The sequence below is a fragment of the Nomascus leucogenys genome, chromosome 10 (genome assembly GCF_006542625.1).
Source record: "Nomascus leucogenys isolate Asia chromosome 10, Asia_NLE_v1, whole genome shotgun sequence".
NCBI lineage: Eukaryota > Metazoa > Chordata > Mammalia > Primates > Hylobatidae > Nomascus > Nomascus leucogenys.
In genome coordinates this window covers 88,475,497-88,492,442 of record NC_044390.1, presented here as the reverse complement: position 1 = coordinate 88,492,442, position 16,946 = coordinate 88,475,497, and the positions used below count along the sequence as shown (strand labels likewise).

The 16,946-nt window shown below is 43.1% G+C and overlaps 1 protein-coding gene across 3 annotated transcripts in view; it reads left to right on the top strand.

Annotated features, from left to right (window-relative positions):
• Nucleotides 1–8,007, top strand: part of ANAPC5 (anaphase promoting complex subunit 5) — a 46,513-nt gene extending 38,506 nt beyond the window's left edge. For 2 of the 3 annotated variants that reach the window (XM_003280302.2, XM_004089458.3), the window contains exons 16-17: nt 6,478–6,640; nt 7,663–7,997. In XM_003280302.2, the coding sequence (XP_003280350.1) occupies nt 6,478–6,640; nt 7,663–7,874 (375 nt within the window). In that variant the 3' untranslated portion in view covers nt 7,875–7,997. Of the gene's footprint in view, nt 1–6,477; nt 6,641–7,662 lie in introns of all 3 variants that reach the window. The other variant, XR_004032074.1, reaches the window with a different exon arrangement.
• The last annotated feature ends 8,939 nt before the right edge of the window (nt 8,008–16,946 follow it).

Here is a 16,946-nt window from a genome sequence, read left to right as displayed (position 1 = left end):
CACTTGTAAAAATTGTTTATATATTGTGGATACTAGACCCTTATCAGATATATAATTTACAAATATTTTCTCCTGTTCTGTGTTTGGTCTTTTCACTTTCTTGATAGTGTCTTTTGATATATAAAAGTTTAAACTTTTTATGAAGTCCAATTTATTTTTCTTTTGTTGCTTGTGTTTTTGGTATCATATCTAAGATATTGACAAATCTAATGTCATGGTGATTTTCTCCTATGTTTTCTTCTCACAGTATTATAGTTTTAATGCTTATGTTTAAGTCTGAATAATTTTGAGTTAATTTTTGTATATACTGTGAGATAGGGCTCCACTCTTATTCTTCTGCATGCAGATATAGGTTATTCTAGCACCATTTGTTGAAGACTCCTCTTTCCCCATTTAATGGTTTTGGCACCCCTGTTAAAAACCAGTTGATCAAAGAAAAAAAGAAAACAATTGATCGTAGATATGTAGGTTTATTTTTGGACTCTCAATTCTATGCCCTTGATCTATATGTTACCCTTATGCCAGTACCACATTGTTTTGATTACTATAGCTTTGTAGTAAGTTTTGAAATCAGGAAGTGGGAGTCTTCTTTGTTCTTTTTCAGGATTGTTTTGGCTATTCAGCATCCCTTGCAATTATATGTTGATTTTAGAATTAGCTATTTCATTTCTGCAAAAACGGTAGTTGTAATTTTGATTTTTTTTTTTTTTTTTTTTTGAGACAGAGTCTCACTCTCTCATCCAGGCTGGAGTGCAGTGGCGCGATCTTGGCTCACTGCAAGCTCTGCCTCCCGGGTTCACACCATTCTCCTGCCTCAGCCTCTCCACGTAGCTGGGACTACAGGCGCCCGCCACCACGCCCGGCTAATTTTTTTGTACTTTTAGTAGAGACGGGGTTTCACCGTGGTCTCGATCTCCTGACCTCGTGATCCGCCCGCCTTGGCCTCCCAAAGTGCTGGGATTACAAGCGTGAGCCACCGTGCCCGGCGGTAGTTGTAATTTTGATAGGGCTTGTATTTGAATCTGTAGGTCAGTTTGGAGAACATTGCCATCTTAATGCTATTCTCTTCCAACCCATGAACACAGGATGTCTTTCCTTTTATTTGGATCTTTAACTTACTTCAACAATGTTTTGTAGCTTTCTGTATATAAGTCTTTCACTTCCTTGGTTAAATTTATTCCTAAGTATTTTATTCTTTTTGATGGTAATTTAAATGAAATTTTTTTAAACATTTATTTTTGGATTGCTCATTGCTAGCTTATATTGATCTTATATCCTGTAACTTTGCCAAACTTATTACCTGTAACAGGTTTTGGGGATTTTTTTTATGGTTTTGTATGTATAAGATCATGTCATCTGCAAATAGAGACAGTTTTGCCTCATCCATTCCCACTTAGATGCCCTGCATTTCTTTTTCTTGCTTAAATGCTTTGAGTAAAACTTGCAATACATGATGAATAAATGTGGCAAAAGTGTGTGTCTTGGCTCGGTATCTCACACCTGTAATCCCAGCACTTTTTGAGGCCGAGGCAGATTACTTAAGGCCAGGAGTTCGAGACCAGCCTGGACGACATGGTGAAACCCCGTCTCTACTAAAAATAGAAAAATTAGCTGAGGGTAGTGGTGGTTCATACCTGTAATCCCAGCTACTAGGTAGGCTGAGGACTGAGAATCACTTGAACCCAGGAGGTGGAGGTTGCAGTGAACCGAGATCATGCCACTGCACTACCGGTTGGGCAACAGCGAGACTCCCTCTCAAAAAAAAAAAAAAAAGTGTATGTCCTTATTTTGTTCCTGTAGGGGGAAAGCTTTCAGTCTTTCATCATCAAATATCATGCTAACTGTGGGTTTTTTATAGAGGTTGAGGAAGTTCCCTCTGTTCCTAGTTTATTTAGTGTTTTTTTCATGAAAAGTTATTGGATTTTGTCAAATATTTTTTCTGCATTGATTGATTTGATCATATGGGTTTTTGTTTGTTTGTTTTTGAGACAGGGTGTCACTGTTGCCCAGGCTGGAGTACAGTGGTGCAGTCTTGGCTCACTGCAACTTCTGTCTCCCAGATTCAAGCAGTTCTTGTGCCTCAGCCTCCCAAGTAGCTGGGATCACAGGTGTGCACCACCACACCCGGCTAATTTTTGTATGTTAGTAGAGACAGGATTTTGCCATGTTGGCCAGGCTGGTCTCGAACTCCTGGCCTCGTGATCCACCCACCTCTGCCTCGCAAGGTACTGGGATTACAGGCGTGAGCCACTGCGCCCAGCCCCGATTTTTTCTTTCATTTTATTTATATATTTGTGTATTGAACTACCTTGCATTCCTGGAATAAATTTCACATGGTCATAGTGTATGTGCCTTTTAACGTGCTGTTGGATTTGGTTTGCAAGTATTTTGTTGAGAATTTTTGCATCTGTATTCATAAAGGATGTTGATCTGTAGTTTTCTTGTGATATCTTTCTTTGGCTTTAGTATTAGGGTAATAGTGGCCCCACAAAATGAGTTAGAAAGTATTCTCTTCTCTCCTTTTTTTGGGAAGAATTTGAGAAGGATTGGTGTTAATTCTTTAAAAGTTTGGTAAAATTCACCAGTGAAGCAGTCTGGCCCTGGGCTTTTCTTTGTTGGAAGTTTTTTTGGTTACTAATTCAGTCTCTTTAGTTGTTACAGGTCTATTCAGATTTCCTGTTTCTTGAGTCAATTTTAGTAGTTTGGTCTTTCTAGGAATTTGTTCACTTTACGTAGTTTATCTAATTTCTTGCATAGAATTGTTCATGGTATTCTTGTATAATCCATTTTACTTTTGTAAGGTTGTTAGTAAAGTCCCCACTGTCATCCCTGACTTCAGTCATTTGAGTCTTCTCCCTTTTTTTTCTTGGTCAGTCTAACAGTTTATCAATTTTATTGATCTCTTCAAAGAACCAACTTTTGGTTTTATTGATTCTCTGTGTTGTTCTCTTAGTCTCCATTTTGTTTATCTCCACTTTAATCCTTATTTTTTCCTTGGTTCTATTAGTTAGCTTTAGGTCTAGTTTGCTTTTCATTTTCTAGTTTCTTTCTTTTTTTTTTTTTTGAGATGGAGTTTAGCTCTTGTCACCGAGGCTGGAGTGCAATGGTGCAATCTTAGCTCTCTGCAACCTCCGCCTCCCAGGTTCAAGCAATTCTACCTCAGCCTCCCTTGTAGCTGGGATTGCAGGCGCATGCTACCATGCCTGGCTGATTTTTGTAATTTTAATAGAGATGGGGTTTCGCCATGTTGGCCAGGCTGGCCTCGAACTCCTGACCTCAGGTGATTCACCCGCCTCAGCCTCCCAAAGTGCTAGGATTACAGGCGGGAACCACCACGCCCAGCCTCTTTTTCTAGTTTCTTAAGGTGGAAGATTTGCTTATTGATTTGAGATCTTCCTTCTTTTGTAATGTAGGCCTTTATAGTTATAAATTTCCTTGAGAACTATATTTCATAAATTTGTACTTTATCCCACAAATTTCATAAATGAGAGTCTGTGTATTTTTTTTTTTTTTTTTTTGAGACAGAGGCTTGCTCTGTCACCCACGTTGGAGTGCAGTGGCACAATCTTGGCTCACTGCAACCTCCGCCTCCTGAGTTCAAGCAATTCTCCTGCCTCAGCCTCCCAAGTAGCTGGGATTACAGATGCACACCACCACACTAGGGTAATTTTTTTTGAGACGGAGTCTTGCTCTGTCGCCTAGGCTGGAGTGCGGTGGCGCGATCTCAGCTCACTGCATCCTCTGCCTCCTGGGCTCAAGCGATTCTTCTGCCTCAGCCTCCTGAGTAGCTGGAACTACAGGCATGTGCCACCACACCGGGCTAATTTTTTTTTTTTTTTTTTTTTGTATTTTTAGTAGAGATGGGGTTTCATCGTGTTAGGATGGTCTCAATCTCCTGACCTCGTGATCCGCCTGCCTCGGCCTCCCAAAGTGCTGGGATTACAGGTGTGAGCCGCTCTGGCTGGCTACCCCGGTAATATTTGTATTTTTAGTAGAGATGGGCTTTCATCATGTTGGCCAGGCTGGTCTAGAACTCCTGCCCTCAGGTGATCCACCTGCCTCGGCCTCCCAGAGTGCTAGGATTACAGGCATGAGCCACCGCGCCCAGCCAGTCTGTGGTATTTTTATACACCTCATTGCATTTCTAATTTCTCTTGTGATTTATTCTTTGACACATTGGTTATTTAAGAGTATGTTAATTTCCACATATTTGTGAATTTTCTAGTTTCCTTCTGTTACTGATTTTTGATTTCATGTGATCAGAGGAGATTCTTTGTATGATTTCATTCTTCTTAAAATTATTGAGTGTTATTTTGTGGCCCAACACAGTCTGTCCTGGAAAATGTTCCATATGCACTTGAGAATAATTTGTATTCTGATGTATCATTGGGTGGCATGCTTTATATATATATGTTAGGGCCAGTTCATTTGTAGTGTCATTCAAGTCTTCTCTTTCCTTGCCGATCTTCTAATTTTGCTATCTGTGATTGAAAGGTGGGATATTGAGCTCCCCAACTATTATTGTGGTTTTTGTTTTATTTTGTTTGAGACTGAGTCTCACTCTGTTGCCCAGGCTAGAATACCATGGCACAATCATGGCTCACTGCACCCTCAACTGCCCGAGCTCAAGTGATCCTCCCACCTCACTCTTCTGAGCATCTGGGATTACAGGTGTGCCTTACCATAACTAGCTGATTTTTTGTATTTTGCCATGTTACCCAGGCCGGTCTCAAACTCCTGGTCTCAAGAGATCCACCTGCCTCAGCTTCCCAAAGTGCAGGGATTACAGGCGTGAGATACTGTGCCTGGCCTATTATTGTTGAATTGTCTATTTCTCCCTTCAATTCTGTCAGTTTTTGCATCATATGCTTTGGAGCACTGTTGTTTGGTTTGTTTATAATTGTTGTATCTTGATGAATTGACTGTTTCATGAGTATATAATGTCCTCCCTTTTCCTTGTCTCTTGTAACGGTTTTTAACTTAAACTCTATATTGTATGATACTCATATAGGCACTCCAGCTTTCTTTTGGTTATTGTTTGCATGGAGTATTTTTCTATCCTTTTACTTTCAGCTTATTTGTGTCTTTATTTTATTTTTTTAGAGTCTCACTCAGTCGTCCAGGCTGGAGTGCAGTGCTGCAATCATAGCTCACTGTAACCTTGAACTCCTGGGCTGATGGGATCCTCCCACCTCAGTCTCCCAAGTAGCTCAGACTACAGGAGAGCACCATCATGCCTGACTAATTTTTAAAATACGATTTGTGTCTTTTAATCTAAAGTGAGTCTCTTATAGACAGCATACAGTGGACACTTTTTAAAAAAGTTTATTCTGACAATTTCTGCCTTTTAATTAGAGAGTTTAACTCATTTACATTTAATGTCATTACTTCTAATTTGATTTTTTTTTTTTTTTTGAGATGGAGTCTGTCTCTGTCACCCAGGCTGGAGTGCAGTGGTGTGATCTCTGCTCACTGCATCCATTACCTCCTGTCTCAGCCATCCAAGTAGCTGAGATTACAGGTGCATGCCACTATGCCTGGCTAATTTTCATATTTTTAGTAAAGACAGGATTTCACCACGTTGGCCAGGCTGGTCTCGAACCCCTGATCTCAAGTGATCTGCCCGCCTGCACCTCCCAAAGTGCTGGGATTACAGACATGAGTCACTGCGCCTGCCTTGTTTTCTATATGTCATATCTTTTTTGTCCCTCAGTTCCTCCATTACTGCTTTCTTGTGTGTTAAGTAGATGTTTTCTAGTTTTATTTTATTTTGAGACAAGGTCTTGCTCTGCTGCCCAGGCTGGAGTGCAGTGGCACGATTGTGGCTCACTGCAACCTTGACTTCCTGGGCTCAAGTGATTCTCCTGTCTCAGCCTCCTGAGTAACTGGGACTACAGGCACATGCAACCATGCCCAGCTAATTGTTTTAAATTTGTTTTTTGAGACAGGGTCTTGCTGTGTTGCCCAGGCTGGTCTTGAACTCATGGCCTTAAGTGATCTTCCTGCCTCATGCTCCCAAAGTGTTGGGATTATAGGCATGAGCCACTGTGCCCAGCTCTAGTGTACCATTTTAATTCTCTCTCTCTCTCTCTTTTTTTTTTAACATACTAACACCAACCGGAATCTCTTGTTTCTTTTGCTCTATTCTTTTGAGTTATTTTCTGAATTGTTACCTTTCTCCCACCTAGTTCAACCCCTCAGAATCACCAAGCTAAAGGATATTAATGCTGGATCTTTTTGTAAAGACAGGAACCTTTCCATAGTGTGAATAACCACCCCCTGCTATATTTGTCATAGTCTGAAATCAGATTGTCACATGTGTTTTCTAGGAATGTGGTTCCTGTTTTAATGTAGTACATGTCAGGTAAAAGGTAAGCCAGAGATAGCCATTCAGGAGAGAACTGCCAGAAACGAAACCCTTCCTGGTGAAGGGCAGTGGGTTTGGGTATGTACAATGCCATGATGTTTCTTTTTCAGCTTATTCTTGGAATCCCAGAACAGGCCTTAAGTCTTCTCCACATGGCCATCGAGCCCATCTTGGCTGATGGGGCTATCCTGGACAAAGGTCGTGCCATGTTCTTAGTGGCCAAGTGCCAGGTGGCTTCAGCAGCCTCCTATGATCAGCCGAAGAAAGCAGAAGGTAGGAAGCTGTATGAAGACTGTTAGGCAATGCTATCCCAGAAAGCACTGAAAGTTTAGGACCCAGAAGAAGAAAAGACATTAAATTTGGGACAGCATTTAAGTTCTGAGTGTTCACAAATATATATTAAAATTTCATGCAGCATTTAAAGTGCTTTCACATGCATGCTTGGCAGAAAGATTGAGGACAAGTGAATGGTTATTTTAACCTTATAGAGCCAAGTACCAGGCTAGAAGTAGGCAGTTAAAGACCTTTTTTTTTTTTTTTTTTGAGACAAAGTGTCACTCTGTAGTTCAGGCTGGAGTGCGGTGGCGCGATCTCGGCTTACTGCAACCTCCTCCTTCCGGGTTCAAGCAATTCTGCCTCAGCCTCCTGAATATATACAGGCGCACACCACCATGACTGGCTAATTTTTGTATTTTTAGTAGGGCTTTCTCCATGTTGGTCAGGCTGATCTTGAACTCCTGACCTTGTGATCTGCCCACCTCAGCCTCCCAAAGTGCTGGGATTATAGGTGTGAGCCACTGCGCCCGGCCTTTTTTTTTTTTTTTTTTTTTTTTTTTTTGAGATAGCGTCTCACTCTGTCGCCCAGGCTGGAGTGCAGTGGCATAATCTCGGCTCACTGCAACCTCTGCCTCCCGGGTTCAAGTGACTCTCCTGCCTCAGCCTCCCAAGTAGCTGGGATTACAGGTGCCCACCACCACACCTGGCTAATTTTTGTATTTTTAGTAGAGATGAGGTTTCACCATGTTGGCCAGGCTGGTGTCGAACTCCTGACCTCAGGTGATCCACCTGCCTCGGCCTCCCAAAGTGCTGGGATTACAGGCATGAGCCACTGCACCCAGTCTTAAAGACCTTTTTGAAAACCTCACCCTAGTGGTTTGTTTTTTCTCTCTCAAAGAATGGAGAATATAAAAGAATCTTCTGGTACTTGTTGAACAAATAAAACTAAATACCAAGTTTTGAAAACTATATGTGAAGTGTTGAGTTAAATGTGTGTGTTATTTTCCCCTTTCCATCAGCTCTGGAGGCCGCCATTGAGAACCTCAATGAAGCCAAGAACTATTTTGCAAAGGTTGACTGCAAAGAGCGAATCAGGGACGTCGTTTACTTCCAGGCCAGACTCTACCATACCCTGGGGAAGACCCAGGAGAGGAATCGGTGTGCGATGCTCTTCCGGCAGCTGCATCAGGAGCTGCCCTCTCACGGGGTACCCTTGATAAACCATCTCTAGAGAGGACATCCCTGCTGGGCTGCTGTGCAGAGTATAAGATTTTGGACTTGTTCATGTCCCCTCTCTCCCTATAAATGATGTATTTGTGACACCCTATCTTGTCAATAAACAGCATTCTGATTAGTTTGTCTTATTTTGTTGCTAGTAACTACGTATTTGTTTTATTCCCCTTTTCTTCCCTTTTGGTAGCAAAGGACACCAACTTTTTGTTAATAAGTGGGTATTTTCCTAACAAGTTAGTGCAGGCATCTCAGATTATGTTCTCTCTGGGCAAAATTGCCAATATCTTGATTAGAAATTGTACACACTCCATCATTATGTAAATTCATTTAGCTCCTATTCTCAGACAAGAGCTCTTCCTGGAATTGGTGGATCTCTCCAGGGTGGCCAGTGCAGGTCTGGATGAGGCTTGGACTTTCTTCTGAGGCCTCCCTGCCTTGTTGGACTGAACCAGTGCTTGTGGTTCCCGTGGCTGCTCACGAGTACTTGTTGGCCCCCGGCTGGAGATTAAGAAGGAAAAGATTTTTTCATGGTTTTTGGACCAATGACCAGGAGCATTTTTCAGTCCCATTCTAGGTGTTGGCTTTCTTACATATTCTGCATGGGCACGTTTTTTTTTTGTTTGTTTTGTTTTTGTTTTTGTTTTTTTCTATATTTAACTCTATAAATGAGGGATGATGATAAATTAAGTCCAGGAATTCATCATGAGTAAGGTGATTATAAATTAAGGGGGCCGGCCGCGGTGGCTCACTCCTGTAATCCCAGCAGTTTGGGAGGCCGAGGCGGGCAGATCACGAGGTCAGGAGATGGAGACCAGCCTGGCCAACATGGTGAAACCCTGTCTCTACTAAAAAAAAAAATACAAAAATTAGCTGGGCACAGTGGTGCATGCCTGTAATCCCAGCTACTCGGGAGGCTGGGGCAGGAGCATCGCTTGAACCTGGGAGGTGGAAGTTGCAGTGAGCCGAGATCGCACCACTGCACTCCAGCCTGGCAACAGAGCAAGACTGTCTCAAAAAATAAATAAATAAATAAATAAGAAAGGGTCCAAAGCTCAGAGGTGTGAGATGCTATCACCAAATATACAATGTATTATAGTTTACATTTCTTAACCCTGCAAGTAAGCAGGAGCCAGTTAATTGCTTTTTCTGTTCATGAATTTCTTATTCTTGAGTGTTCACAGTAAAATGCCATTGTTTCAAGTCCAAAGCAGCAGCTATATCCAAATAGTTGTTTTTTTGTTTTTTGTTTGTTTTTTTTTTAGATGGAGCCTTGCTCTGTTGCCCAGGCTGGAGTGCAGTGGCGTGATCTTCACTCACTGCAACATCCACCTGGGTCAAGGGAGTCTCCTGCCTCAGCCTCCCGAGTAGCTGAGACTACAGGCATGCACCACCACGCCTGGCTAATTTTTGTATTTTTAGTAGAGATGGGGTTTCACCATGTTGACCAAGTTGGTCTCAAATTCCTGACCTCAGGTGATTCACCTGCCTCGGCCTCCCAAAGTGCTGGAATTACAGGCCTGAGCCACCGTGCCCGTCCCAAATAGTCTTAATAAAGCAACAGGGAACCAACTAAATTTTGCAGCTCCTGTTATTGGTTCTTTCTCTGTTAAATTTCCCATCAGAAAAACTTTCTGTAATTTCTCTTCAGGGCTCTTTGAAGCAGTGTAAAACAGTTGTGTCCATTACGGTACATTTGCTGGCCAAAGACAGCTGCTCTGGAAACAAGAGACTTGGCGGAGAGACTAATTGGTATGTTGGTTGAAAATCTTTCCTTAAATTCATTTGAAAGGTTATCTATAGAGATGGTAAACATTGAGTAATATTAAAGGCTATGTAGTAAAAAGTAATTCTTCCGCCTGTAATCCCAGCACTTTGGGAGGCCAAGACGGGTGGATCACCTGAGGTTAGGAGTTTGAGACCAGCCTGTCTAACGTGGTGAAACCCGTCTCTACTAAAAATAAAAAAATTAGCTGGGTGTGGTGGCGGGCGCCTGTAGTCCCAACTACTCAGGAGGCTGAGGCAGGAGAATCGCTTGAACCTAGGAGGCAGAGTTTGCAGTAAGCCGAGATCACGCCATTGCACTCCAGCCTGGGTGACAAGAGCTTAACTCCATCTCAAGAAAAAGAAAAAAATTACTACTTCCTCTTAGGAGATAACTATTATCAGTTCCTTTTTTATTCTTTCAAGTATATTTTTTCATCTGATGTCATTTTTGATTAATGTATTTAAAGTAAGAGGCTTTCAATTTAAGAAGTGGCCTTAGCTACTCTGCCTCAGCAGAAGGTTGAAGAAATGGGGTCAGGTGACCCCACAGATACCAACATAAAAGCTTGATGTCATCACGCCTGACCAGGACCAGCTATGCAACTCATGGAATCCATTGCAAACTAAAAATGTGAGGCCTCTATTAAAAAGTAAAAATTTCAAAGGCCGAGTGTGTGTCACACCTGTAATCCCAGCACTTTGGGAGGCTGAGGTGGGCAGATCTCCTAAGGTCAGGGTTTCAAGACCAGCCTTTGCAACATGGTGAAACCCCATCTCTACTAAAAACACAAAAATTAGCTGGGCATGGTGGTGGGCGCCTGTAATCCCAGCTACTTGGGAGGCTGAGGCAGGAGAATCGCTTGAACCCAGGAGGCAGAGGTTGCAGTGAGCTGAGATTGCACCACTGCACTCCAGTCTGGGGTGACAGAGTGAGATCCTGTCTCAAAAAAAATAAATACAGGCTGGGCGCGGTGGCTCATGCCTGTAATCCCAGCACTTTGGGAGGCTGAGGTGGGTGGATCACGAGGTCAGAAGTTCGAGACCAGCCTGACCAACATGGTGAAACCCCCATCTCTAATAAAAATGCAAAAATTATCTGGGCATGGAGGTATGCACCTGTAATCCCAACTACTCGGGAGGCTGGGGCAGGAGAATCGCTTGAACCCAGGAGGTGGAGGTTGCAGTGAGCGAGATTGCACCACTGCACTCCAGCCTGGGCGACAGGGAAAGACTCCGTCTCAAAAAAAAAACAAAATAAAAAAATTAAAAATACATAAAATAATTTCAAAACGGCAACGGCAGATCCTTAAACAAATATAGGGCCCTTCTGAGCCTACAGCCCTACACAGTTTGCACACCTGAAAAGTCAGCCTGCCCAGAGCGGCTCTCAGCTGATGGCAACTTCACCCTAGCAGGGAGACAGGGCCTAAATCCAAAGCTAATAGAAGGGGTCTGGGGTCTCCTGCTATCTGTGACTTAGATTTATTGACTGAGGGGCTTGTCTCCTCCCTGATGGAAGAGTGGGTTGAATGAAAAGTAGAGACATTTGTGATCCCAAAACTCAGAACTGTCGGGGTGACAGCTAACTGGCTTTTCTCCTGATAGAGCATTTGGTGGGGGGAAAAAAAAGGAATCAATAATTTCATAATGATGTGATGATCAGTGGTTTAAGGGTATAAGAATTGATCATCTGGTTAAATGGGGAAAGGGTTAAATGAAGAGGGAATTGAAACTTTTTCTTTTTTTTCTTTTTCTTGACATGGAGTCTCACTCTATTGCCCAGGCTGGAGTGCAATGGCACAATCTTGGCTTACTTCAACCTCTGCCTCCCAGGTTTAAGCGATTCTCCTGCCTCGGCCTCCCGAGTAGATGGGACTACAGGCACCTGCCACCATGCCTGGCTAATTTTTGTATTTTTAGTAGAGATAGGGTTTCACCATCTTGGCCAGGCTGGTCTTGAACTCCTGACCTCATGATCTACCAACCTCGGCCTCCCAAAGTGCTGGGATTACGGGCATGAGCCACCGCACCTGGCCGGAATTGAAGCTTTTTAAGCAGCAGCATTCAGGTCTATACCAGAGATCTTCAGGATATATCCTCTAAGGGAGAGAAGGAAAAAGGTGTTCTGACTTGGTGGCACGGTGGGAACTCTACCCAGCAGCCGAGTGCCCTGTTTTAAGTTCTTAGCTATATTAACACATTTAATCTTCACAGTAATTCCAAGAGTTAGCAATAGCATGAATTCCATTGAACAGGATAGGATGGAGGCATAAGGGGGTTAAGTCACTTGCTCAAGGCCACACAGCTGATAGGTTCCAGAGCTGGGCCTACCCTTAGAATTTTGAAAAGTACTGTCCTGTTTTTGTGAACATTGTTTTTCAGTTTGTTGAACACATAAACAATAATATTAGTTGTTATTTATGTAGTGCCCAATATGGGCCAGACACTGCTACGTACTTTCACACATACCATCTCTAATGCTTGTGAGCTAAACATCACCCCTTTTTTACAGGCAGGAAAGCGGGCCCTGGAGGTTGAGCCTGACCCAGCCCCTACCTTGGTGAGGACCAGAATCAGGATTCAGCCCCAGGTGTGACGGGCTCCACAGCCCAGGCTCTTTCTCTCATCACCAGGCTGCCTTCGTATTCACCTCCATACTCTGAATATTTCTACTTGTTCAAAGTGTTTTAAATTTGGTCCTAATATTTTTGGGTGGTTACACTGGCTTTTTTTTTTTCCTGTTTCTTTTTCTTTTTTTTGAGACTGAGTTTTGCTCTTGTTGCCCAGGCTGGAGTGCCATGGCGTGATCTTGGTTCACTGCAACCTCCGCCTCCCAGGTTCAAGTGATTCTCCTGCCTCAGCCTAGGATTACAGGCATGTGCCACCACGCCTGGCTAATTTTGTATTTTTAGTAGAGACAGGGTTTTTCCATGTTGCTCAGGCTGGTCTAGAACTCCTGACCTCAGGTGATCCGCCCGTGTTGGCCTCCCAAAGTGCTGGGATTACAGGTGTGAGCCACCATGCCCGGCCATTTTTTTTTCCTTGAAGATGTATGCTGAGACAAATGAAAAGCTTCCTCACCTGTGCCTCCATCACTTCTCCTTCTATGATGTTGTTTATGTTTGGGACTAGTAATCTCACTGCCTGTTGAAGGGAAACTTCTCAAGATCTTCTTCTTTCTGACAGCATTTTTCTTTTCGTTTTAGAGATAGTTTTGCTATGTTGCCCAGGCTGGCCTTGAAATCTGAGGCTCAAGTGATCCTCTCACCTCAGCCTCCCAAGTAGCTGGGACTGCATGCCCGTGCCTGTGAGCCTGACTTGACAGCATTTTTCTCCTTTTCTTTTTCTTTTCTTTTTTTTTTTTTTCTGAGACGGAGTCTCGCTCTGTGGCCCAGGCTGGAGTGCAGTGGCACGATCTCAGCTCACTGCAACCTCCTCCTCCGGGGTCCAAGCGATTCTCGTGCCTCGGCTTCCTGAGTAGCTGGGATAACAGGCACGCACTAACATACCTGGCTAATTTTTGAATTTTTTAGCAGAGACAGGGTTTCACCATGTTGACCAGGCTGGTCTCAGACTCCTGACGTCAAGTGATCCCCTGCCTTGGCCTCCCAAAGTGCTGGGATTACAGGCATGAGCCACTGTGCCCAGCCCTACAGCATTTTTCTTTCTTTTTTTTTGAGACAGAATCTGGCTCTGTCCCTCAGGCTAGAATGCAGTGGCGCGATCTCGGCTCATTGCAACCTACGCCTCCTGGGTTCAAGTGATTCTCCTGACTCAGCCTCCTAAGTAGCTGGGATTACAGGTGCCCGCCACCATGCCTAGCTAGTGACAATGTTTTTCTACTGTCCTGGTGAATGGGAAAAAAAAGTTCAACAAGTGCTGTAAATCAAAGAAAATGACCGAGGCAAGTCTCAATCATTTTAGGAGGCTTACTTGCCAAAGTTAAGGAACTGCCTGGGAGATAGGTGTATGCCTTTCTCCGAAAATGATTTTGAGGGCTTCAGTATTTAAAGGGGAAAGGGCAGGATATTGAGAAATACACAGTTTTCATGTGAGAGTGGGTAGGGGAAAAATAGTCATTCATCCCTTTGCCTGGCTTGGTGAATCTGAATTTTTATATAAGATAACACAGAAGATAGGGCCGAGGAAGCAATCAGATATGCATTTGTCTCAGGTGAGTAGAGGGATGACTTTGAGTTCTGTCCTATGTCCCCCGCACCTGTGAAGATAAGCTATCCATTTGCATTGCCTTGGAGAACTTCAACAGAACTGCTTTAGGGTAAAGATCTTGGGGACCACCAGGAATTTCCTTGTGGGCAAAATGTGAGGGAGGTGTGTCGCTTTTCATCTTTGTAGCCACCTTATTTAGGAACCAAAATGGGAGGCAGGTTTGCATGACCCAATTCCCAGCTTGACTTTTCCCTTTAGCTTAGTGAGTTTGGGGTCCCCAGATTTCTTTTCCTTTCCCAGTACATTGGTGTGATGAATCCTGCTGTCTGCATCTGGATGTTCAAGGTTTGGGAGGTGGAACATTCCAGTGAGCAACACGAGTGGCACACGGTTCAGAAAGGAAGGATGAAACCCCCGCAGGAAATTACAGTGCTGTCCTGGGGGGGTGAGGTAATTTTACACTCTTGCTTCCAGCCCCTCCCCTGTACTCTTCAAGTTTTCTGTAAAAATATGATTCAGATGCTTTGTTTACTTATTTTCTTGGCAATCTGTTGTCAGGACAACAAGATCTGTTTGCCTAGAATAGAATTTTCTGGTGTTCTTGGAGGAGAAAAATCCAAAAAACAAAGCAAATTCTTATTTTCATATTTCTAAGAAGAAAATGGTTTCCTTAAGTGGGATGTTTTTTTTTTTTGAGACGGAGTTTAGCTCTTGTCGCCCAGGCTGGAGTGCAATGACGTGATCTTGGCTCACTGCAACCCCTGCCTCCTAGGTTCAAGCGATTCTCCTGCCTCAGCCTCCCAAGTAGCTGGGATTACAGGCATGCGCCACCATGCCTGGCTAATTTTGTATTTTTAGGAGAGACGGGGTTTCTCCATGTTGGTCAGGCTGGTCTCAAACTCCTGACCTCAGGTGATCTACCCACCTCAGTCTCCCAAAGTGCTGAGATTACAGGTGTGAGCCACTGCGCCTGGCAGTGGGATGATTCTTAGAAGAATTGCAACTGTGAGACCAGGCAACAAGAGCAAAACTCCGTCTCAAAAAAAAAAAGAAGAATTGCAACTGTGATGTTTCTGTCTTGTTCTAATTCACTTTCATAAGGAAGGCACATACATTGATGGGAATTTTAGCTCTGTGCTAATTTTAATTAGTTAGCATCATTGAAGACTTATGTACCAAGCACAGAGCTAGCATCTTTACATATATACATCGTTAGATTTAAACCTCATGGGAAACCTGTGAGCTAGTTACTATTATTATCCCCATTTGACAGCTGACGAAACCAAATTGGGAGAGATCAAGTCATTTGCCCGAGGCCACAGAGCTGGTAACTAGTGAAACTGGAATGTGAACAAAATCTATCTGACTTCAGGGTCATTGCTGTCACCCACAATGCGGAGAGTATACAAAGGTTTCAGATGTGGTACCTGCCTAGACGCCAGGAAGATATAGGTCTACTGGCAAGTCAAAACACAAGAGTGAAAAATGAAGGAATAAAGAAGGAAGGGAGGTGGCTGAGCATCAAATAAATGGTACAGTCCTTGCTTTAAGACATCAGAGAGAGGAGAGGGCAGGGAGGGCCTGGCGCACAGCATTTCAGGAAACTATCAGGAGAAGCAACTCTTGAGCTAGGGTTTGGATTTGTAGGGGCACTTCCCAACCTTTCTTACTTAATTGGCTTTTAAGTTTACAGAGCTGTGTGTATATCTAAGTTTCTGCCTGTGTGAGCTACAGTGTTCTAATAAAACCTAGGCAATTTAGTAACATGATGTAAACATACAGAATTGTTTAACAAGTACCAGGAAAAGACAACCAGTAACAGGAAAGGATACCCAAATCTATTTTGGTTACCTTAGTAAAGCAGGGTTGCCAAACTATGTATTGCCCATAGGCTAAATCTGTCATGCCACCTGTTTTTTATGGCCTAAGCATGGTTTTTGCGTTTTTCTTTTTTCTTTTTGTCAAGATGGGTCTTGCCATGTTGTCCAGGCTGGTCTCAAACTTCTAGGCTCAAGTGATCCTCCCCTCTCGGCCTCCCAAAATGCTGAGATTGTAATCACGCATGTAGGTGTAAGCCACTGCACCTGGCCTTTCACATTTTTCAATGGTTAAATAAAAACCAAAACAGTAATATTTTGTGACTTATGAAAATTATATGAAATTCAGTTTTCAGTGTCTGTAAATAAAGTTTTATTGGAACACTGCCGCATGCATTCATTTACTATTTCCTGTGGCTGCTAGGATGGCAGGGTTGAGTAGCTGCATTACAGAGCCTATGGCTTGCAAAGCCTAAAATATTTACTATTTGGCTCTTAACAAAGTTTGCTGACCCTGCCTTAAAGTGCCCCAGATAATCTCCACCAGCCCTGACACATATTTTTTTGCGGGGGGAGAAAATATGAGAATATAGAAAAATACGGGACTATGCATCCCCCATTCAGAATTGACTGTTGCTAAGTTTGCCATTTGCCTCACAGCCATTTATAAGTACTAAAAGGAATAAAACTTTACAACATTCCGTATGCGCCCTGCCCCGTTCTGTGCTTTTTTCCTTGTTTGTGGCAGACTGTCATGAATTTAATGTATATTCTTCCCTTTGACTTTAAAAATCTTGTATGTAAGCATGTGTCCATGAACAGTATCTACACAAATTGTGCATCATGTTGTATTCTGCAACTTGCTGTTTTACTCAACATTATGTTTTTGGGATTTCCTTATGTCAGTACAGATCCAATACACCCTTTTTAACTATTAGATGGTATTCCATCAAACAACTATAATGAGTTTCATTTATCCATTCCTTTGATGAAGACATAGGAAGTTGTTCCCAGGTGGGTTTTTTTTTTGTGTTTTTGTTTTTTTGTTTTGTTTTGTTTTGTTTTTGAGATGGAGTCTTGCTCTGTCGCCCAGGCTGGAGTGCAGTGGTGTGATCTCGGCTCACTGCAACCTCTGCCTCCCGGTTTCAAGCGATTCTCCTGCCTCAGCCTCCTGAGTAGTTAGGATTACAGGTGCGCACCACCATGCCTGGCTAATTTTTGCATTTTTTTTTTTTAGTAGAGACGGGGTTTCACCATGTTGGTCAGGCTGGACTCGAACTCCTGACTTCGTGATCCGCCCACCTTGGCCTCCCAAAGTG